General features: G+C 34.0%; 1 protein-coding gene across 4 annotated transcripts in view; it reads right to left on the minus strand.

Moving 5' to 3' along the window:
• Window positions 1-500: 500 nt before the first annotated feature.
• LOC143249867 (uncharacterized) overlaps window positions 501-25,167 on the minus strand; it is a 31,479-nt gene continuing 6,812 nt past the window's right edge. For 3 of the 4 annotated variants that reach the window (XM_076500437.1, XM_076500438.1, XM_076500440.1), the window contains 3 exons: window positions 19,293-19,731; window positions 7,966-8,077; window positions 501-7,502 (listed from right to left, as the gene is read on the minus strand). In XM_076500437.1, the coding sequence (XP_076356552.1) occupies window positions 7,269-7,502; window positions 7,966-8,077; window positions 19,293-19,672 (726 nt within the window). In that variant the 5' untranslated portion in view covers window positions 19,673-19,731 and the 3' untranslated portion in view covers window positions 501-7,268. Of the gene's footprint in view, window positions 7,503-7,965; window positions 8,078-19,292; window positions 19,732-21,940; window positions 22,140-25,167 lie in introns of those variants that run through there. The other variant, XM_076500439.1, reaches the window with a different exon arrangement.

Below are 25,167 nucleotides of genomic sequence, written 5' to 3' on the forward strand. Positions count from 1 at the left end.
ACAACATAAGCAATTAAGAAATAACAATTACTATCCAGGAACAAAATCTGCATTACATAGTGTTATTTTCAGCTTACTGTTTTGTAACACCTACCGTTAACAGTGTATTTTATCTGGTATCATAATGTAAAGCTAGACGTTAAGTTGGTTTTGTAGTGCGAGAAGTATATTGTTTGTCACATGAAAGTTGCTATCTGTCGAAAGTTTTTGCCTATTAAGGTTATGTTCACAACTTTTTATAATTCATTTCCAAAATAAATTGAAGATAAATCGAGATTTGAAATAAACAATTAAATAGAAATTGATAAAAACAAGTCAGAAATCTCACAAATATTTTATAAAAATGATGCACAAACACACCTGTTATACAACTGTTCCCATTTGAAGTAATGACAAACTGGTACTTCACATACACACTTTAAAACAAAAGTCTGGTGTTTTGATGTATCTGAAGAATAAACGTAGCTTTTAAAGGAATACAACTGTTCACACACACCATGTAAATGTTACAAAAGGAAATATGGAATAAAAGATCCTTTTTAAATTTAATACGTAATTCTTCTATACATAATAAACAAAGAAATCAGTTTGCAACAATAAGCACAATTACATTATATGAACAAGAGTAGAAAACAAATTGGTAATCATCAAATATACCAAAAATTGGCACTAAAGAACAATCATACTGGAAAAGAAAAAATATATTGTGGTTTAAATTCAAATAGTTCTGAGCAATTGTTTAACTGAAAATACACAGACTGTCGCAAATACTAAATTACAATACACAACCAAAAGAAAATTATGCAAAAAGAACATGGCTTTAAATAGTTTTCTTAAAGCATGGAAATCAGAAACTTGTATACTTATTTTAAAACAAGTTTACATAAAATTTTATTTCAAAATCATGTGGTATAACAGTGTAATGAAGTCAAGTCTTTTGTAGTCATGAGCAGGTTTCTGATGCAAAAATCATTTGAAAAACCTAAACATACAATAATGTAGTATATACGTACGTAAGTGCACAAACACTTAAGTGTTAATGTGACAACAGTTACAAAGTGTTTGGTTCTGAACCAAAACTTTAAGTCGTCAGCAGTAGGTTAAATCATTTATAATCTAATTATTATTTTGGTTGTTGATGTAGAAAGACTGCACATATGAGATCTCTTTCACACCACTCTGGACGACTAGTTAAAGGCAGGATGCCTGATCCAAACTTAGATGTTCTTTCTGATGTAAACTACTGCAGCAAATCCCACTGCTACAGCTGCCACCCCAACAGCTGCTATTGTGAGTGTCTGAACTATACTTGTGATGTAACTACCAACAGTTGATAGGACTTTTTCCTATATTTCAAAGTTAAAAAACAGAATTAATGAAATAAAACACTGGATATAAGGCAAAAAACAAAACAAATTGCAGGACTTTAGAAAAACAAGCATTAATTTTAGATATTAAAATGTCTGTGGTTCAATTTATATAAATCTACATATTTATTGATTTATTTCCTTTTTTCACTTTATGTTAAATCACAAATATCATTTGCAACATGTAAGGTCTAATGTATTCATTAAGTGGCTACACCCAGTAGCTGCTACAGGATTACCTATTATGGTTCTGATTATCTGATCAACCACAGTGAAAGAATGACTTTTTTTAAATGGCGAGTTGTAAACATGTCAAGACAGAACTGCTCTCTATACACACAAACTGTATCTCATTTCATGAATACATATATCACAGTAATCCAAGGTTTTACTGCTGTTATGAACTCCATTATTCTTACCGTATGGTCACTTCGAGGACTTTACCTACAAGTATGCTTGTTGTATCAGATTTGGAGTACTTATTACATACCTTGGCTCTTTTGAACTTTAAGGAAAAAAAACAAAAAACATTCTTTCTTATGCCTCATTGAGTCTCAATAACTTGGGTTCTTAAAAAATAATTCATATAGCTTTCAAATATGCATTCTAGGAGTTGGTTGTGTAGAGTTTATTAGCACAAAGCAACTGGGCTATCTGCAGCAAACAACAGGTAAAAAGGTCTAAAAGTAAAATTATTAAATTATGTAAAAAGGAATTATGCTAAAGCAAAACATAGAACAATTTTCAAATTCAGATTTTAAAGAGTTAAAAAGACTAATGGCCCTTAAAAATTTGAAAACAGTGGGCAGTGTCCAATGTACATGGTGAACCCATGGTAAAAACGTTTAAAATGGTGCCCTTGCTCTCAATCAATGATGGCATGACAGTAAAATGACTTCAGTGTCACACATTGGTGCATTAGTGTCAGATAAAAGAAAGTGACGAGTTAAAAAACTGTGACACCAACATGTAGTCTGGTCAGAATAACTTCCTCTTTCCAATCATTATTGAAACAAGATGGCCAGAGAGCAAGAGAAGGTTTGACCTGGAAAACCTTGTTACCATGTTGCTCACTCCAAGTAGACTGCAAAGTGGCATGAAGCCAAGCCTTGAATATAAGATCCATAGTCCATGTATAGAACAAGGATGGCAGTGATAGTGCCAGAGCAGACAGACTTAGTTGTGATGAAAGCAAGCTCATTCTCTTGAATACCAATGTGAACTGATATCCATAAAAAACTGGATAGAAATAGATGACAGAGATAAATGGGCAAATCAAATTTGAATATTGACAAGAACAGAGTGAGAACTAATTGCAAAGTGATTTCAGGGATAAGTGAGTTAGTACAAATAGTACAGTTTGTATACTGCACATCTTCTATGTGATCCAGGGCTAGAGGAGAGGCAAACAATTCAACAGCAAACACAAACTGTAGAGGGGATTCTGTGTGCAAGAAATAAATCACAACAAACCAGGATAGAGCCCACAGAGCCACCTGATTTAGAACTATCTGTGATTTTGAAAATGGAAGGATGGTTCACAAGATGTTTGACAAATAGAAGGTGATATTTTCAATCTGGAGTATCTGCCTTCCACCTGAGTTCCACGAGCATAAAAGGGTGTCTTGATGGCTAGGAAGGTAGGGAATAAAGCAGAAGTGCTAGATGCATGAGGAAAGCTTTTTCGAGAGTACTGGCAATGCTATGGGCATTAGCAACTTCCAGGCCATCAGTTAGTAAGATCAAAATGGGGCAGAAAAATACTGTTTACTAACTATCTGAACTTTATCCCATATGACTTTGGAACTGGTGTTAGAAGAGATGCTAGAGGTATATATAATCCAAGATTCCTTCTGGCTTTGACTTCTGACTTGCTGAGCACATGCACAGGCCTGTTGAAATGCAATACAGTTTATAAGTGTGGGATACCTAGAAAAAGTATCCCAAGCCCATTTATGAGCTTTCCTTGCCATGTGGCAGGCAGGATTCCACCAAGAACAAGGATATTGTGGGAAATGTGTCGAGGTTTTATGAATACACTGAGCAGCTGCCTAGACAATATGGTCAGTCACTGCTGCCATGCAGTCACCTATTGATGGCTTACAGATGATGACAGGATCAAATTGTGAGAAAACAGTGAAAATGGCCAGTTGGCCTTGTCCAACTTCCATTAAGGCACGTGGGTCAGTTGGCATCAACCACGGCCAGTCTCTCTCAAATTGATAGGAAAATGATTGCTGCCCCATGGGCTATTGTTAATCTTCCAAGAAAAGTGAGAGAAAGGCAAAGGGGAGCAGATAGAAAGATAAACAGCAGTAAAAAACTGAATAGGTGCATGAAAATGTTTTAGAACCAGCAATGAAGTGAGATAGGCTGTGGTCCAAGAGCATATACTCTTAAAGGAATTACCCCACCTCTGAATATCAGCACCACATGTCCATTAAAATCTTCCAGGATTAAAGAGAAAGACTGTAACTGCTCAATCGGGCACCAAAGTCTGACTGATCATAGGTCTCTTCAGGAGCCAGGCATAGAGAACAAATAATGATAGTACAGCCCAAGGAAGCATAGATGGCTGCAACCTCCAACGGTATGTTGAGTGACAAAGACAGGGTGGGAACATGGTGATCAACTAGCAGTGCCATCCCACCATGCACTTGCCCATCACACAACCTGTCATTTCTGAAGGGTGACTGTACTGGCAGTTTCAGAAATGTTTCCTGTAAGGGCACATACACATGGGATAGTAAAAATCAGTCACATCCTTAATGCCATGTATATTTGAATGAAAACTCCTGCAGTTCCACTGGATCAGAGTAGACATTTTCATATTTTTTCCACCACATTTTTTTTCTTCATTGGACGAAGGTCTATTGACCTCCATGGGCCCTGCCCTGGGTCAAGTAGGCAGGTTTCTGTATCTGGACAAAAATTCCAGCTACTGAGGGCATGAACAAATGATCAACTTACTTCTCAGAGCTGCAGATGAGGATAGACCCAATGAAACACCTGAACCCAAAGCCAAAGGAAGTGGAACCAGACAGTCACTGAAAAGAGTGGCAAGGACAGAGATGGAAGTAGGCATACATTCAACTATTTTAATAGTGGAGGGCAAAAGATTCAAATATTTTACAAATGACTCTGCTGGAGGCATAGAAATATCTGTCTGCATTCCTACTGTGGCAGTGGAATGGAGTGCAGCAGCATATGTCCAAGATGGAGTTGGGGACAATAATTTATGAGCTTCTGGGTAGAAGATGTTACAGTCTTCAAATGTTGTAGCTCTTTCTCCTCCACCCATTTAGGGCAAGAAATAAAGAGGGGTATTAATCACTACAGTTAACACAGTATAGTTTTAGTTTGCACTCTTAAATGTTATGCTCTTAGCCACCGCATCAAGCACATGTTAAAGAACCATGACATGATGTTTTTGAGTGACCGAGCAATTGCAACTGCAAACATTTGAAAGGGTTGGGAACGTATGGCCATACCTTACAGTTCAGATAACCTGCAGGATATGGTGATGTAAACATCAATATGGTAGGCATCATAATTCAGTCTACATGACTGGCGATTTGGCAAACCACAGAAACAACTTGGCTGGAGAAACCAGTGTGGATCTCCAATTGAGAAATTGTCTTAAAAACCCTTCTCAACTGTGCCTCTTGAAGAATTCCAGGTTGCATGGGGAGAAACCTCGATGGATATATAGCCAATGGTCTTCAATTTCAAAAGGAATTTGGTGTGTTGTGGTGGATTTCTGGATAAGGATTGAATTGTTAGAAATTGAGGTATAGAATCTGACTGTGATGTTGACTGTACAACAGTTGTCCATGTGTGGTCATTTCCCAACAATCTGTTTTCTTTCAATTTTTTCATAAATGGGGTATCCATAATAAAGATGCTATATTTCAGTGCCCACTGACCCCACCCACCATGAAACAAGGACACCCCAGCAACACCAGGGTTTCGTGAGCACTATATCTGAACACCAGTATCCGACACAATGTCAACAACACCTGTTGAGGATGCCCAATACTAGTACTCAGCTGACCCTAGCTCAAATCGACCAGCTAACTGACTCTGGAGGAGCCACTCCAAGCCTACCCATCTGCAGGAATTCAAGGCCAAAGCGGTGTTTTGGAGTTGGACACCTCAACCACTAGGATTCTCTCCTTCCCTTCACACACTGAAAATATCTGGGTGGATGTTTAAGTCCCAGAGGGACATTTTAGGAGACAAAAATACATTACCAGAATGCCCCAAAACTATAATTTATCTGTTTTTCAAAGTAAACAATAAATGGGTTAAAGATTTTCCTTTTAATGTTTGGAAAACCAAAATATGATCATCACAAAGTATTTTGTTATATTTATGACAAGGAAAAACTGTTCCTTCTATTGTTTAGAAACATATCCAACATATCAAGTTGATTAGCAAATATTTTAAAAAAATTAGAGAGAAGGGTGGGTTTGACAAACTTACTGATATCTTAAGCAAATCAAAAAAGGAGGAGGTTCAAACTTTATATTTTTTGTCTGTGTTTCTGAGTACCTGGAAACCATAGAAGCCTATGTTTGATGTTAGAAAAACCAGTCAAACTGAGTACCAGCTTTTAACTCTACTGGTGAATTATGGGTGAACACACAATCCAAAGAATCACATGCAATAAAAGTCAAGCACATTTAAAATGTATAACTATACACTACCTGTTGAAATGGAAGGAGATGCTTCCTGTTATCATGGGGAAGGAAAATGACCAGAGTTGTAAAAACTGATCACAAATGACAGAATAACAGTCAACAAAATAAACAGTCTGGAATTAAATTTTCAACAAGAAAGGCAGCACTTGTTCACCTCAGCTTAACAGAATAAAAACTATGTTGTTCTTTCTAATGAATTAACAAGGTTAAGCATTCTTCTTATGAAGGCCTTATAGCAGAAAATTCAGGGCCTGCTCAGTGCTATTACTGTTTTATCTCTAAGTTCTTTGACCTTGGCTGTGTTTGACATGAACCCATATTGTATACTGATAACAAGAAGGATTCCACATATCAGAAGGTTCAATTCACTTAGAAAATCTTGAAGTTTTCTTTTAGTTGCTCACAATTCAGAGATAATGATCATACTATAACATCTGAGTTGAAATGTCAACAACTGGATGCCAAAAATCTATGACCAGACAGGATTGGTTGGTGTCACAAATTTATTTATATTTCAGTAATTCAAAAAACAAGCAATATTAAATTTCACATTCAATACTTACAGTTGAAGTTTTTGAAAGGTTGGTCTCTCTTATACCATGGGAATACAGTTTAAAAATATCTGAAACAATGAGAATCGGAGGACAGATGCATCATGTAACAATTAAGAATTTAAATGTTTCATTTTAAAATAAATAACAAATGAAACTTAGATAATATAAAACTCTGAATTATGAACTTTATTTAAATGATAAATTTTGTACATATATTAGGTAATAAATTGTTCAAATACATTTTGACTATAACTATAGAGAAGTCATGATATGTACTCTTGTTATACACTTAATTTAGAAAATTAAATGAAGTTGTATTCAAAATATACAGATGAACAGAATTTCACAATAATGAATCTGGCTGTTTGCTTTATAAACAACAGTAGTTACTTCAATATTCTAAATAAACAAGTCAGTGTTGAGTACAATATAAATTTGAAGCTAATACATCATACAATGGGAAACTCACAGAAATGCTAAAACTGTAAAAGTTGATCAGAGTTGGTTAGTTACTCCTATGATATTTACATGTACATTTGACAGGACAGTAGGGCGAGTGATTGTTAACAAAGGTCAAGATAACGCTACATTAATAAGTTAACTTCTGTATATTCTTACTAAATTACTACTATATAGAAAAGTACTCACCCATCCGCCATTTTATAAACCCAAGAGCACACGCGATCTTTTATGAATGTACACGACCAATTCATAAACTGTTTACCATAGTCAATGGCATGACTAAGAAAAGCCCGTATGACCACATCAGCACAGAAGTAGAAAAGAGTTACAATACGTTCTTTCATGTTACTCCCATCAAAAAACATCTCTGACAGAAGTTCATAGAAAGTATCTGATGTCAAGTGGTTGATATCAACCTAAAAATAAAAGGAAAGTTATAACAAACCAACATACTTATACAAGTTAGGTCAACTTGAAATTGTACAGTTTGAAGTTCAGTAGTTCGTTGGATATAAAATTATTTATTCAATGACAAATTCTGAAAATCCTATGAATATTTCTTTGAAGCAAAAAACAAGTAAAGAAATATGAATATACAAGTTTCAACTTAAATAACCAAATGAACGATATCAACCTTACAAAAAAGATATCACCTCAAGTTAAAGTAACTGAAAAACTCGTATAACAATTATTCTTCCAAATAGCAAAGCAGTAAGCATTCCAAAAGGAGAAACTTCAGTATATTTTTCACTTTCAAGTACTAAAAATAAAATAACTCATTTAAGATATTTTTTTAAAACATTCATTTTTGAAGTCTTAAAACAGCAGTTGATTTTGCACTAGATGGAACATGTACAAGAGAATTTTTGATTATTTTACTTTTTCAGCCTTCTCTTTAACTTTTTTTCTCCCAGCACTCTTAGCAAACTCATCAGCAATATGTCTGAGTTCCCTACCAGTTCTGATCCATGATTCCTTCCCACTGGGAGTCCTAAATAACATAAAACAGCCATTATTTCATCATACACATATTTATGGTTTTATTAGCTACACAAACATACTGTGGCATGTATAAAGGTTGATTGAATTTTAGCTGTCTTCTTACATAATTCAACTTTATATTATCAAGTTAGCTGTAAAAACACTAATTTAAAATTATTATTTATTTATATATAAACATAAATCTGCCAAGTATATTTAATTATTATTATTATTTAATAAAAATATTAATCTCTATTATAATCCAAGTTTGTTTTTTCATACATTCAGGATAATCCAAACAATTATGTAGTAGAATTTCTCTTTTAATTATGTTATGGTGAGCCACAGATAAATGGACAATTCTAACTTGAATAAACATCTACAATGATTAAAGTATTCTCCAGGATATATTTAGAATGTCAAATTTCTAAACCATTTAGGTAATACAAAAAACAACTAATTTCTCACTAAAACATTTAGAGTTCACTTAGATTTGGAACTGTTTAGTCAATGAACATAATTAAGTTTTAAAAAACTGGTTTATTAGTATGAAACCACTTTCTATTCTACATGCAGTTAGAGAAACCAAAATAGGAATTTATTTTACAACTAACAGCACTCACACTACACATGCATATTACTTAGTTGGTTGGTAATCAGACAAAATCCAAAAAGCAGACAAACCAGAAAGAAAAGAATAACAGTGATTACATACTTGTTAATTATTTGGATTTGTATGTTAAATTAGTAAACGGTAAAGTGTAATTCAGTATTTTCCAATCCTTAATCTACCCACCCCTAGTGCTGTAGCTCCTCGTATGATGCTAAAAGGCATCATTACATCATTGTTAAAAAGATTTTAAACTGTTTCTAATAACAGCAAGTTCTTTGCAGATAATGGCACATCATTCATAACTAAACAAGAAAGTAGTGGTTATAAATACTAGCAAATGAAACAGTATTTTTTGCAAAATTTTATAATAATAAATTTGAAAATACTTTAATAAATAAATATTCAATGAGGAAACAAACCTTTCTGTCAGAAGAGGTAGTTAGCTATCTTTTATACTTTTCATTGAAGTTTATTCAGAACAGCAAAACTGGAAAGATCAACTTCAAACAACTGGCTTGTCATAGCTTTCCTATACTCGACTTAAATAACTTTATAACAAAGACAAAAATATATATGAACTACCTGAAGTGCTCGAGGTAGTTTTATAGTTTTTGTAAAGATCTATATTAAATACATCATTTTCAGAAAAGGTTTGAGGTCGGGAGAAGCTTGTAGTAGAATTTATAGTGGTTATTATTCTATTATAGGAATTTTTTAGGGTAGCTTTATTTTATTTCTAATTTCTACTTTAATAGCATCTCTTTACAGATAACTGCCTTCCCACAGTTGGCTGCAGACAGAGAGAGGCAGTAAGAGTTGAGATGCTGCGAGTAGAAGCACTCAACTCTGCACCATTACTTAGTTTCCACAACTGCTAACTGGTTTCTCATCTGCTTTTTGGACTTTGTCTAGTAAATGGGATATCCCCAAAACTTCTAGGGTGCTATTACCACAGGTCTGTTATAACCTTTAGATTATGATTAGAAAGTATGATGAATGTTTACAAAAAGGTTTGAAATTTTCTCAGTGTGCACAAATTTCATTATTGTTTTATAGTGCTGATTTTGAATGCCTGACAATTACTATAAATAATATAACAGTTCAAAATATTCCTTTTATTTACAAGATTAAGATAAAGCTATAACAAAAGAACTTGAAAGGAAAAGAAAATCGCTACATGAATGCTTTTCCAATTCCATCTGGAATAAGAGAACAATGATTGCCCACTGCCAGTATCATCAGCTGAATTGCCCAAAAATCCATATGCATGACATCCTGCAACTTCACCAGTATGTTTTTGAATAAAATGGCATGGATACTAATTTTAAAAATTGAAAAGTATAGTGGAAGAAACTTGTATGAATGTGACGTGTGTTGCTTTTCCAGCTGGAAATAATTCTTATACTGATGACATGTCATGTAACTTTGTATTCATGGAGTAACTTTAACATGATGCTGCACCCATTTTCATAGCTGGGGTATGACTTGTAAGTATCTTTGTGGATGGTTCTGGTACCCCACATTGATCTATGCTTCTTTGTGTTTTGCAATACCATTAAGTATAACCAATCTTGTAATTTTCCTAAATTTAAAGTGTAGTTCCTATAGATACTTATCTTTACTAAAATAATACATTTTCTCATTTAGTACTGCCCTCTATAGGCTCAATTTTTGCTTGCCACTAGACTTAATGCTCCCACCTACCCCTTCATGCAAATAAGCATGCAACAATTCTCCAACAATAGGAGCACAACACACCCCTCCTGGTGCAGCTGACTCCCTCAATACTGTGGAAATCAATCATCATATTGACCCAAAATTCCAAAATTCACCTTTATAGTTTTCATACTAATAAAAACTATAAATGTTTTGTGTATCATGAAAATTTGCAAGCTTTTAGTAATCATTACGTGTTTTGTAGACATAAAATCAGGAAATTAACTGAAGTATTTTCACTAGAAATTCCTCCAAGAATACATTGTCAAAGAGTTGACTGATCCAAGTTCAAACGACTTCCATGTTAAGATTAAAAATACCTTTCTCCACCTGAAAGATCTCAAATTAATTTTTGAGAACTCAAACATCCCAAACAAATTCCATGTTTTTTTTTGTAGTAAAACAAAGTTTATTTTCTCTACCCTAACTCTATACAGCATCAGTAAATTTGATCAACCTCATATCCATTGTAATAAAAAGGAAATCTAAATTATCCTTTTTACTTTCTAGATGATTTCAAATATGAATATGTAACTACATTTATCATACATAGCTTTAAACTCATAACAGTATGCATCTGTTACCACTTAAACTATTATCCTTTTACTACTCTTTGAACTGTGTTTAACTAATATTTCCACCACACAAGTTGCAACTTACTTGGAGAACACGTAGCTTATATTATCCTAGAGAACTGCATAACACATGGGCTATTCATGGTATGTTTGTGAGCATACTTCAGGAAAGTATATTATTATTTATTATTTTACTCCATCTAACCTAACAAGTTTATGATAATTAACTTTTACTTAGTTTTATAATGATAAATAATATTAGAAGTATTGTACTTCCGATTCTTTTTTCCTACTGTCATATGTAGTGGAAACTTAACCCTACTTTTTGTTTTTTTACTAATGGCACTCGATCAATAAATGATCTTTATTTAAATTATATATTGCACCAAAGAACACAGAAAAATAACATTAAAAGTACAGACAACATCCTATAACTATCACAATTTTTCTTGCTTTCTAACAAAGCAACAAGAACCATTAAAATTTCAGCTAAGCCCAATGATGTGTTTCCTGTGTCAATAAAGTTTGAACTACAAGTTAAATATACAATTCTCTGAATAAAAAATATATGTAACATAAGTCAATTGATAGATGAAAACATTAGCTTTCTATTGGTTATAAATAGTATAGTATTAAATTTCAGTGACAACTATTTGCAATTTGTGAAAGACAAGAAGTAATATGTGGGGCATGACAAGACTGACCTGATTTTCGAATTCGTGAATGTGTAAGCAATAAAATTGAAAGCTGTAAAAGTTATGTTTGTCTGAGGGATGGCCACATTGTAATAAATATTTTGCCTTACATTTTGTACTCAAGGAGCAGTGATAAATTAGAGAAGAGGGAATATACCTGAGAAAATGTCATAATTCTTATACTTGCTGAAATTGAGTTTTTTTATATTGACTTATAAAATTAAAAATGTAAAAAGTGACATAACATTAAAACGTGTGTAGTATAATTTCCTTACATAAAACTGTATTTCCAATAAATACTAATATTACAAAGTAGTTTTTTCTCATTCAGTACTAAAAATATGGGTTTCAATTTTTAACTCCCCTAAAATGACCAAAAATGGACATGTACAAATTTTTGTAAATACATGCAGGGTAACTGTAAAAAAGTATCTTCCTACAAATTTTCATGTAAATTGACTAAACCATGTAAGAATAATTGTCTAAAACACTAAAACTACACTTTGTTACATCGTAACCCCCTATAACTACTAAATATAAACAAATCCACCAATTTTGTTTGTTTGTAGAAAATTATCTTTCTACCAAATCCCATGTAAATTGGTCAATATGTAGTCAAGTAAATGTCCAAAACTCAAAGTATAACTTTTTGTTAGTTTAAAACCCTAAAACGACTCAAAATGGGCAGGATTGTAATATTCTTACAATTAAAATATACTTTAATAGTTTCGTAACTCTCTCACAAGATTAGGTTGAATCTCATATTGAGAAGGACAAAAGACTGGTGCAAGAAAGGATATGAAGTATCCAAAGGATATTTATTAATGATCATGAGTGGGAGAGAACAGATAGACACATTGCACTACTTCTGATACAAGTATACTCTGTCTTTGTGAATAACTTAGGTAACACATGGGTGGAAAATGTGAGATGCAGTGTGGCTAAAGCATGTTGGATCTTTGTAGGTCAAGTTCATCCAAAACCTCTAAATGGAACCATCATCCCACAAAGGTTGGATGAAGATCTTACCATCTTCACCTCCAACTCAAGTGTTGGGGACTAAAACCAACATCTGGAAACTACACTAGGATCAACATCCTACAACAATCAGAGACTGGTAATCTAGCACTGAGAGAAGAGATTCAACTTGTGCAAAGACTTTGGTGGATTGGAAATTTTTCTACAGAGAATAGACATCTTGCAAGGGTAGAGAACATCCAAACACCAGTGTGAGTTGAAAGTATGATGGCTTGACTCCAGTATGTGCAAGTGAATAATGTACAAAGGTCATGCCATCCAGTTTGGAAATTAATCAATTCCAGTGAAAGCATAAATGGTATCAGAAGGACACATCCATCTTTAATGAGATGAATCAACACAAGTAGAAGCCACACTGCATTTACACTAGAAAAATATCACCACCCTATTCTTGACTGAAAGTGTAAAGCCAACTATTTTGTGGCAACAATTCAGAAGGAAGTCTCTATGGTCTACTGCTTTAGAGGCTTGAAACTAGAAAGTGGCAAGGACTCCTGTACTCCACTCAAGGAAAGGGAGAACAATGCATCCGTGAGTTGAGAGGACCATTACATAGTGCAATTGGTGACCATGAAACTCAATTTTGAAAAGCAAATTACAATGAGTTCACTCAAGGTGTAGTAGGGATGGACAACAATCTGCTTTATATCTACACCATCTACGGGTGGTACGATCCAGAATGAAAATGTTTATGAAGCAATTATCACAATGCAAAAAAAAACCTTCCAGTGACTTTGTTGACTACCCCATTTCTATAGTAACTGTGCAGGGCCATGGATGAGAGTGTATGGTCAATTTGCATATGATACAGATTTTGCTTATTAGGCACCATTTGCAATTGAATGGGACCCAAGAGATGAAGTCAAAGCAAGGGGCTGTAAGAAAAGAAATCAGGAAGAAAGACAAAGTGTCTTAGCTGCACTGAAATGTGAAGTATACCTACAGACAGTAGGTGATACTCTTAAAATGCAGAAACCTTGATGCAATGGAGATAATGGAAGATGAACACTGGCATGATAGCAAACATGCCTAAGCACAGAATGCCCTCCAAAAGCTGAAAGATGAGAAGGGAAAAAGGGAAAGGGGAAGACAAAGTGAAGTAAAATGGAAGATGACAAGGGAAGAAGAATATGCCACCAGGAGAAAATGATGAATTCAACTAAGAAGAGTAATGGGAGGGAAAGAACCCGAGAAAGAGAGAGTAGCCTGGAATAAACAGCTGGGAATGGGAACCCTTTAAGAGAACTGTGCAGGCAATATAAAAAAAGGTATGCACCAGGTATAGAATTCTGTCAGGATCAGGATGAGAGTAAAATGAGAAAGAGCATAAAAATGGATGAGTTACCCTCATGGGCTGCTGATGTCAACTGAATAAAGAAACTGTCAACAGATAGAAAAAAGGCATGTAGCACAGTGGTACAATGTAGGAGAGACAGCTATAGAAAAAAAAATGTGACTGATGACACCCACAGGTCAAGAGAGGAAGGAAATGCTCTTTAATGGATAGGTAAAGTAATGGAATGGAGTACAGCAGTAATATCCTGAACAAAAAGTACTGAATGCAGAGGTGGCTAATGTATCTGGAAAAATGGAACAAAAAGGTAAAGAAAAACCTGTGGTAAGGAACAAAAATGGGAATGAGCTAAAGGAAACAGCATTCAACATGTGAAACCAGACCTCCCTGCCAAAAGAAGATTGAGAATGTGAATTGTGGTAGGAAGAACTGTCAACTGTGGTTGATGAATGAAGTTGGTGAATAATGGAAAAGAAAGTGAGTAACAATGAAAACAGAAGAACCAAGCACAGTAGTATGCATGAAGGAAACTATCCAAAGAAGTAATGAGATAGGAGAATTGACAAAGGGAACTGGTTTAATTAAACATGGGTGAAGGCAGCCATAGTCAAAACCTGAGGATGAAGAACAAGAGACCAAGAGAGAAGCATCAGTTAAATAAAGGACGGGTGAATACGTCAATATGAAGGGTACACAACCAATTGCAAGGATATCAAAACAAGGAGGATGATGGGACACTCTGTCAAGTAAACTCACTCTAAATGGGGAATATAAGTAGCAGCCCAGCTGAAAACACTTGAAACATGACAAGCAAACAGGGGATTACAAACAACCAGTGCCATAGAACAAAGACAAAGAGAATAAAGTTGGCCCTGACTGAGATAGGTATTGAAAACAACCAAAGGAACAAGGAAGCATGTACGACAAAGGATATCTACCAAGTTAATCAACCAACTCACCTGACCAGCTTTGAGAAGGAACTGAGAATTAGGAAAGGTTGACTCTTGTTTGGAATAAGCAGGAAGACAGTCATGTAGAAGAGAAAGTGCAATCCAAGAGCAAGAAGATGGAGAGCAAAAGGTTTGTATCAAAAAACATAATGGGTTAAAGTCAGTATAAAAGGGACACAGCAAAATCAGTACAATGCCTCACTCTGGACAAACCAAAGATAAAGATGAGAATGCTTCAAGATAGGAATAAAGAGATAAGCATGGGAGGCATCCAACTCTGCCAGTCTAAGACCTAAAGAAAAGGCCTACCAAAAAGTAAAGTACGAGTCTCTAGGGAACTAGGTGAGCACGAATGTATAGAGTGACTTGGGACAGGTCAATGATTAGCCTTCCAGAACTGGCTGTTTCAGAAACCATAAATAGGTGGGAGAAAAAGCCCCACACCTTGTGGGGCAGGCTACAACCACCTGAGAAGGATAGTTGCATGACCAGGGATCCTGGCAAGGAGGAAGAAAACAGCCATGCAGGATAAGGAAGGAGGAGAAAGAAGTGATGATGAGACCTTCTGACCACAGGCTGGCAACCCAAATACTGGATGTGAATGGGCTCCACTAATGAACAGAGGCCATATGACACACTCCCAAGGGATCACTGAAACTGTTGACAGCATACCCACACATTGTTATGAAAAATGACACACTGCAGAATTCTGGGAAGAAGAAACAGGAAAGGGCAGAGAAGAGAAGGTTCAGGAGATAGTAAACAGTTTTACAGTCTGCTCTGACAGAGATAAATGGACCACCAACAAAGAAAGGATGGTACATTGATGAAGAGAAGAGACCCTCAAATCAAAAGACAAAACAATCATGTCAAACATGAATGTCAAAAAAGTGATATGAAGGACTTGAAGATAAGAAGCTGAGACAATGTGTTCACAAAAATAAGGCACCATGATCCTACAGTACATGATAAAGAAACCATGTTTACAGGGTCAGAGCTGATGGTGACAAACAGGCCAATATAAAATAGAGTTGGGAGAGGATGCCCAGAGAAAATCCCTCAGGAATTCAGTGAAGAGACTCTGAAAGGAGATGGATTGAGGTTATGTAAAGCAATACAACTTGCAAGGTGAAACAAAGGTGTGAATGCAGAGCACTTTGTGGTGCACAGGAAATTCAGGACCTGCTTGCCTAACAGACAAAACCAAGCCCAATAATACTGATACTAATGCCATCACACATAAAGGAAGCAAAATACACAACAAGAATTCAAACATCAGGGGATGGGGAAAATCAATTAACCTTTTCATGATGGGCCATTATTCAAAGTCCAAGTCATCACATTTGTTGACTTGCATTCAAAATTTTACTGAACTACTATTTTATGAATTTATGTTAATCAAGTACAGTGGTTCCATTCACCTCTTCCAATGTTAGAAATGGTCCCTTGAATACTCTCACTACAATACATGACATGAGATAATGTAATCTAAAGATGGCTGGTATGTCAGTATAAAAATTTAAAATAAAGTACAGAACAATGTCTTGACCTTCTTAGGTCATCTTCAGGTTAACAAAGATATGAATAACCAATTTTTAGATCAATGTCTAACAAGTAGTTTTCTCAGACATTTTGATCTATGTAAAGGCTACCACGTTCTTTCGATCCAAGATTTCAAGAGGGTGGGTTGTATTTTAAATCTGTTCAAAGTTTCATACTTTTTTAGACCTAATTACAACTTAGTTACTAAGTTCAACAGCAAACTAGTTCAAAGGTCATAGCTAGAAGAGAATTGTTTGTTTTACGTTTTTATTTATCGTTCTATATTTTAAGAAAAATACATTTAATTTCTTAAATACTAATAACCTATAATAATTTAAATATTACTGCATGATAAAAAATACTAGTCCACTAAAACAGTTAAGACCAGGTAACACGAGTGCACATGTATATTGTCAATGCAGGTAATATTAGCTTGGCACAAATACGACACTTGAGCTACTTAGGCTAAACATTTTTATTTTCTTGTTATAATACGTAGTCATTCTTGTATGAAAAAAAAATTTATATTTCCTAATTTGTTTTATAATGGTTACAAGGTTGGTCAATGAGACCCCATACAGGGTATAAAAAGTAACAGATAGAAAGTCTTAGGGATTACACAAATAATACTTGAAATTTTAGGGATGAAGAATAGTTATTCACACTTGGACTAGTGACCAAACAGACTTGATATTTCACAAAATCTTTAATAAAAATATTTCATTAAAAAATCTGACTGTGCACAAAAATCTTGTAACTATAACTAAGTCTGCAAATTCTGTGAAGGCACACACGTTGTATCAAGTCATGGGGTAAATACTTAATGTATGCACATGTATATGAACTTGTGTACATTATGATGAGCCCATTGTGAAAGGGTTAAGGCTGACATGCAGAGTGATGTAAAAGGAAAGGACTTATGCAGGGTGTGGGAAGGCACAAATAATTGAAATCCTCATCAGCATGTTCAGGAAAACAAAGGTACAGGGGAAACAGGGTCAGTAGGAAGAAAACAAAGGTTGTCTGTATAATGTTCAATCTCCCCATAATTCAATGCTGAGAAACTCCTTGCCAGGTCACCTTTACCTGTGGTCTGAAGTAAGGTTTTAGACAAACTTGAAGTGATAACATGAACTTTCAGTATGTGTGCTTGCAATCGTTCAAACAAGCACAAGATTTAGTGTCAAACATTGGTACAATAAATACTTTGAAAATGGAAGTGAAAAATGCTGGAAATTGAATGAAATAACATGGAAGTTAAATGAAGGTAAACAAGAAGTGAGGATTTGGAAGTGGAGTGTAGAGGAAGCCACATGAATTGTAAGTATATGTACCTACTGATTAATTAGTGATGCATGATGATCCAACAAGGGAGAATGGATGGCTTGTGGCATGTGTGAAGAAAACAGTTTGTATACAGAGGGCAGCACTGAATGACAATCTTGTGAGAGCAGATAAGTACCTCGTTGGAATCCAACTTTTTTTTGTATATTAGTTTATATTTACCTTTATTGTTGTAAGTATGACTGCAGAGGAGTCCAAAATAAACATTTTTGGTTGTTTTCTTTTACCCCATAAAATCCTGACAAAGATCTAAATTAAAAAATCATAAAAGTGTCTTGGCATACTGGAACAAGGTAAAAACTTTACCAGGTTTCAAAGCAGTCTGCGAAGAAATTAAAATACAATGGTTAATTCAAAAGCTTTTGTTAGAAAAAAGAATGAAGAAGAAACAACTGAAAATCTGTATGTCTACGTGGAGACAATAAAACACTAGATCATAGCTTCTGAAGTTTGTTATACCAAAATACTGAAAATCTTCCTAACTCCTCCCAGAAACGGCACACTTAACGATGATGTTGGCTGAAAATTCTTAGAAAATTTGATTAAAATTTAATTATATAGCAAAAGCAAAACAGTGTGGAGAAGGTGTAGAAAATTCTAATAATCAATCACTGCAGGTTACAACTGATTGTCTTCATTATCAGCTAATACTGAAATTGAAAGTCCAAAATTCATGGAGAAACAAAGGTGTACAAAAATCAATGCAGTACATGAAAAGTAAAATAAAACTGAGGAATAACACATAGGTTTTAATATGGAAGAAAGATAAAATCTAAGCAATAATATTGAATACAATGGTTACATGGGGTCAAGGATAGATAAGAGTAACATATAAGCATGATGAAGGTATGTTCATTTTCATGAACAATTCTTAATAGTGAAGGAAAATCTACATATTTATTAACATGTAGGGAGATGTTCAAAATAGAAAGAATAACATGAAGGGAGAGAAAAACTTGGCCCTAATAATATTGAAATATCAGTTAACAAATTAGCTACTTAAAGCAGTGTTTTTCAAACTGTGGGGCACAGCTAACCTGGGGGTATGGTCTTTTAGCATGAGGGCCCAAAAATAAGTATGAAAAACAGAAACGAAGATAACTGAACAAAAATACCACTTTCCTCTTGAATATACTTATTCCTTACAAAAAACAAAACGCATAAAAATTTAATTTGCTGTTATCACTTGCATAAATTAGTTCAATAAGATGGTGTATAAGATACAATGGAAATTTTGTGGAGCTTGGGGGAGTGGCACTATTTTAATTTAGAAAACGCCAATCTAAGGATTTGATTTTCTTTTTTTAAACTACTTCTTAGTTATGCTGACTAATATAATTTTAGCCCATTTACCTTTGTCAAAACATACAATAACATTTCTGATACTTTAAAAATGTAACATCTCTTACGATGTGCCCGTTATGTTACAGTACAATAACATTATCAGAATAAACTTACATAGAGAGAGTCCTCAGAGGATCATAAAACATATCCTCCTGGGTTGTCAAACTGTTGTGAAGTTCGCTCGTCTCACCCTCGTCAACAGTTGGAGACGTCAGTAAACTTGGATTAAAAATCTCACGAGTGATGACTTTCTTCTTCGATTGCACATGTTCTACTTCTTCACGAACAAAGTTTTCAAACAACATGCATCCTTCCTCTTCTACTTCTTCGAAGGAAGGCTGCGACTCTATAGTCTGTACAGCATTTGTAGAAGCTGTCCAATTATTGGTGGTTACTCCATGCGGTGGGAAATGTTGGTAAAAGCCATAGGCATTTCCTGACTGAGCATTACCACCATCTCCAGAATCAAGTACTAGTTCATCTGGTTTTGCCATCGTTATAGACGCATATTAAAATTGAATGTTGAAAATCTTCAAAGCTTTCGTTAAATAACCTGGAAAAAAAATTTTAAATAGATAAATGTTAACATTCTATCCACACTTTGTGAAATAAAGTCTATACAACATTTGGTTAATTTATCACAGTTAATTTATAAAGTGAACATAATAAATAAACATACAGTGCCAGCATATATTAAAAGGTATTCACTTGAAGTAATATACTTGTGCAAATAAAAGAACATGCAGAAGAGCATTGCACTAATGAACTTGGAACATATAGCACTATAAAATGTGAGAAGCCAGTGTGTCTGGTTATGAAATGGACAAGGATACTGTCTGTATACTTCGAGCAACAACCTTGCTAGTGTGACTTCTTACAATAGTCGACTACTCAAAATGAAAATTGTTTAAAACGGGTAATTTGCTTACGGATTTAAAGTGCCGCTCACAAAGAGTACATCACTATAGCTGAGTGAAACTTTATCATAATCACTTTAAAATATGTTGAGTAATTGAATGTAGTTTAATTATTAATGGGAATTTCTCTCATGCACTTATTATGACTCCCATGTATTTGTAGTCAGAATATCTCCCATAAATTACAAAAATTAAAACTAATACAAGTTGAAACCAAAGAACATACAGTTTGAAGAACTGAAAAATAAATGAAATTGGTTTGATTAAACAACGAGCGTCAAGGTGTTGTGTACTTTAAATAATGGGTGTCAAGGTGTTGTGTATATGAGTGAACTGAATTTCCTTGTACAGTACATGTCTGTAACTTGTTGGCAATAAACTTCAAAATATAAAACACATTCCATCAGTTCAAAGTAATATGTTCAAAAACAAGTTAAATGTATGTACAAAAATACCTTACACTATGGATTGTACAGTTGTATCTCAAATCGTAAATATTTGTTTTTCTTGTCAAAAGTCCACTTAGTCTGATTCAGTTATTTCAAAATCCAAAACAAACTATTTTTCTCTACTTTTATCATAATAATATCAGTGAATAGTTCACTACCTCATGGGTTACCCATAGTTGTACCTTGAGCTTTACCTACTTGTTTTGTCAAAATGTATACAAAGTTCTCTTATTTTAGAACACCCTTTGAAACGACAAATGATTCTCCTTACCTGTTAAACTGTGAAACTCATTTTAAAATAACATCCATTCAAGTTAATCATTCACACACTAGTTAACTTCACACTTCTTTTCACTATCTAATTTTGTAACTGAATTACACTTTACTTTGTACTTCACTAGCTCTTAACTACATTGTATGTTGATCACCGAGGCCTCAAACTTTATGAAAAGGATGTGAACATTTAACACTACTCAGTTATAGTAACAAGTATTGAAGATTCTAGTAAAGTGACATCAACAATATTAGTAACACCTAGACAACAAGAGTTACATAACAAACATATCACAACTTCCATTTTTAAAACAATCAATTTTCAACATTACTGTCAAGAAACTAAACCACTAAATATTAACTAAGACAATAAATATCTTAATACACTGCCCATTTATTGCACAACTTATAATTGCAATATGCATTTTATTTGTGATATTCTCTGATAAGTTTAGTGAAATAAATAACTATTACAAGTTTTACCCATTTTCTTTACCTACAACTACACAATGGAGAACTCAATTTCAGCCATACTATAGTACTTTTTTAGGTTTCCATAATGTCTTCAAGATGATGTGAATCACAAAGTACAGGTAACATTTAACCCCATGCAAATTGGTAGGGGGTCAAACTGTGTGTCTTAAAGAATGGCATTCAGCATGACAAGTATTTGGTGTCAGAGGGACTAATTATACATTTTACCCAACATTGCTGATTTAGTAATAATTCATGGTTGAGAAGATTAAATACATTGCATATTACATGGGGGTACTGGGAAAAACTTGATAAGCAATTTGAAGGTTTTAGACTGATTCAAATGCAATATACAAATTATGTGATGGATAACAGTATTTCTATTTTTTTTTCTTGAACTTAAGATCTTCCTTACTTATTTCCAATAAATAGTCACATCTGCACACACAATAACTTGATCCATTTCATGTCTACCTGAAAGAATTGCATGGTTCTAGCATTAACTCTCACCTGAAAATCATATGTTCAAGATAAGCTGCACTCGTGCCATTATGTAAACCTTCCACAGTAAGAAGCAAAGAGAAAAAACAGAAGTGGGGGTAAACAGGTGTCTACAGCAAGTACGTATTCAGCCAATGAAAACACTTACTTCCGTGACAATATTTCTTCACACAGAATAGCTAGAATCCTGCATTAATATGGTGGATGGGTTTGCAAATATATTAAACCTAGATGAGCTTCTTTTGGAAAGTGCTCATTATGAAGTGTGACATCTTATGGTGGGGGATCCATAAAAGCACACTCGTGAGAGTCTGCATCTCATCTTGACCAAAGTACGTGGCAGAAAGCAGGAAAACATCCCAAATACTAGAAGGTAAGATAGAATTTTTGCATAACCGAGTATTCACATGACTGTGTGTGTAAATAAACAGGAAACTAGTTCAACAGCTATCAATCACAATTATCATTAAGAGATGATTTAGATCAGCACTATTATAAAATAAATAATTTATAATTATTTAATGCATTTATTTCAATTTCTGGTTAGTCATCTATAGTCATAATGGATTTAAGCATGCGCGATGACCACAAACTTTCATCAGTTGTTACTAGAGATGACTGAACCAGGAATATAAATAAATACATTCAAGTATTATATAACAGAATATACATGCACAAACTTTTCATTTATCTTTATATTCTTACACTTAGTTTGCAATGATCAAGAATGTTGTACATTTTCACTACAATAGGTAATACTTTCAACCATTTAAGAATGAAAATCTAGAGGGTGAATTCTGATACCCCATTTTCAATTCTTTTACATACTGTATGTTTTGCATAGCCTTAACTAGGTTGTAAAAAGCTAATACACACACACACACACATATATATAACTGTCCAGGTTTTGTTATAGCCTAATTAAGACTATTACCCTTCAGATTGAACAATGTAATGGAATGGTGTGTCATAGCAACAAACCACATGAATTAAATATACATCTACCGTGACCACAGCACAATCAATAGATGAACTTACAGCAAGATGTGTTTAGAAAGTAAAGAAATCTGTTGATGCTAGAGGAAACAATTCACTTCTCACACATACTCTTTAATAACACCACAAATGTAAAATGATATAAACTACCCATATCCTGGATAGAAGTTTGTAAATTAAGAATTAATGAAAACTTATCTTAATGCATGAAAACTTGCTTCCCTTAGTTGTAATTGTAAAAAATGCAAAACTCCCATATAGAGCAAAAAACACAAAAAATGAAACTTGGTATGTATTCCCACATGGACCTAATGAGCCTACACACTATGTGTAGTAGTGACATGGACATACCATGGACAACAAACAGTACTGTTATATTTATAGATTCATTACATCTAGTGCATCATATAACCTGATATCAGAAGTTACTTACTCCACTCTTTTTCTCACAGGAATTTATTGAGGCCAAATTCACTCTAAACATTTTCATGAAAAAATTCAAAAATACTATTGTGTGAACCCTGCACTAAATGTTTTGGGATAAAATGGGACCTTACTGGTCCATCCTTTAAACTAAAGTACAACAATTAATAAATAATAGTGATGACGAGAAAACCCACTTGTAGAGAAAAAATACATATATATAAACAGTTGGTTTGGATTGAAATTTTTGGTTTTTTATGTTGAGAAGCAAACAATGTTTTGACCTTTTTCGGTCATCGTCAGGTTCACAAAGAAAAAAAAAAAGGTAACTGACTGATAGCTGACCACGTGTTTGAAGGGTGTTGTGTCAGTTACCTCTGACAAAAATTTGTTCAACCCAGTCATTTTTACACATATAATTAATAAAATTAACAAAAAATTAAAGCCAGTCCTGATTCATATACTTGTAGAGCTTTCAAAAACTTCCTTACATGTATTGTCTCCACAACATCCATGGGCAACCCTCTCCAAAGGCCAATTTCCCTGATAAAACTGTGTTAGCTGAACCTACCCTTCCACAATTTATATTAGCATCCAATAGTCCTTCTGTTATTACTCTTAAGTATGAAAAAATATAATGCATCCACATTAGTAATTTCTTTTATAAACTTAAACACTTCAATCAGACCTCCAGATAATTTTCTTTCTTCAAGAGAAAACAATTAAGGTTCTTAATCTCTTTTCATACGACAAACCCTCCACCACAGGTACCATTTTAATAACTCTACTATGAACCCTTTGTAACAATTGTCTTTGTTAGGTATGGAACCCAAAACTGAACACAATGCTCCAAAAGTGGCCTAACCAGTGATCAATACAATGAAATTATAACCTCTTAAGACTTGTATTTGATATTTCTGTAGATAAAATCTAAAGTCTTACTTACCCTACCACTAGTAACATCATAATGCTTGGATAGCTTAAAAACTGACCAAACATTATATCAAGATCCTGTTTTTCATAATACTGTTTAGGTTATTCCCATCCAAATCATACTTATAATTCAAATTATAATAACCGACATGCAATATCTTGCATTTCTCATAATTGAAACCCATCTGCTATTTATTTGTCCAACTCAATAAATGATCTACATCCTTTTGTAGATCAGCAGCATCCTCTTCACAACCAGCAACATCTCAGACCTTGACATCATCTACAAAGTAATTTATTGATCATTCCTTCTACATCATTGATGTAAATTAAAATAAGCAAAGGTCCAAAGACTGAGCCCTAAAGTATCACAATTGTAATATTAAACCAGTTTGAATGAAGTCCATTTGTAACAACTTTTTTCCATCCAGCTGCTCTTCTATCCAATTTGCTAACATATCTCCTACACCTACCCAGACAATTTTTTTTGAACAAGCTTTTTGTGTGACACCTTGCCCAACACTTTCTGAAAATCCAGATACACCAAATCTAAGACTTTATCTTTATTAATTTAACAATAACTTTTTCAAATAATGTTAAAAGATTTCCAAGACAATAAAATTCTAAGCATTGTTAAAACATTTTACAAAGCATCATTTATCAGACTTTCCAAAATTTTTCCTGCAACTGATTTAAGACTAATGGGCTTTTAATAACTGGGACAATTTTTATTATCTCCTTTCAAAAGAGAAGTCAAATTAGCTAACATCCAATCCTCTGGTACATTCCCACTATTCACGGACTGACAAAAAATAAAAGCAAATGCCTCACGCACCCAGTATTTAACCTCCTTCAAAACACTTGCGGAAACATGATGTGGCCCACGAGCCTTAAAATTCTTTACATGTCCAATTGTTTTTGAACAAACTCAGAATTAATACATTCATATTATTTCTATCTATTAACTGTTCAAGACACTGCTGGAATACTGCTCAAATCTTCATTAGTAAAAACAAATAAAAT

The sequence above is a fragment of the Tachypleus tridentatus genome, chromosome 4 (genome assembly GCF_004210375.1).
Source record: "Tachypleus tridentatus isolate NWPU-2018 chromosome 4, ASM421037v1, whole genome shotgun sequence".
Taxonomy (NCBI): domain Eukaryota; kingdom Metazoa; phylum Arthropoda; class Merostomata; order Xiphosura; family Limulidae; genus Tachypleus; species Tachypleus tridentatus.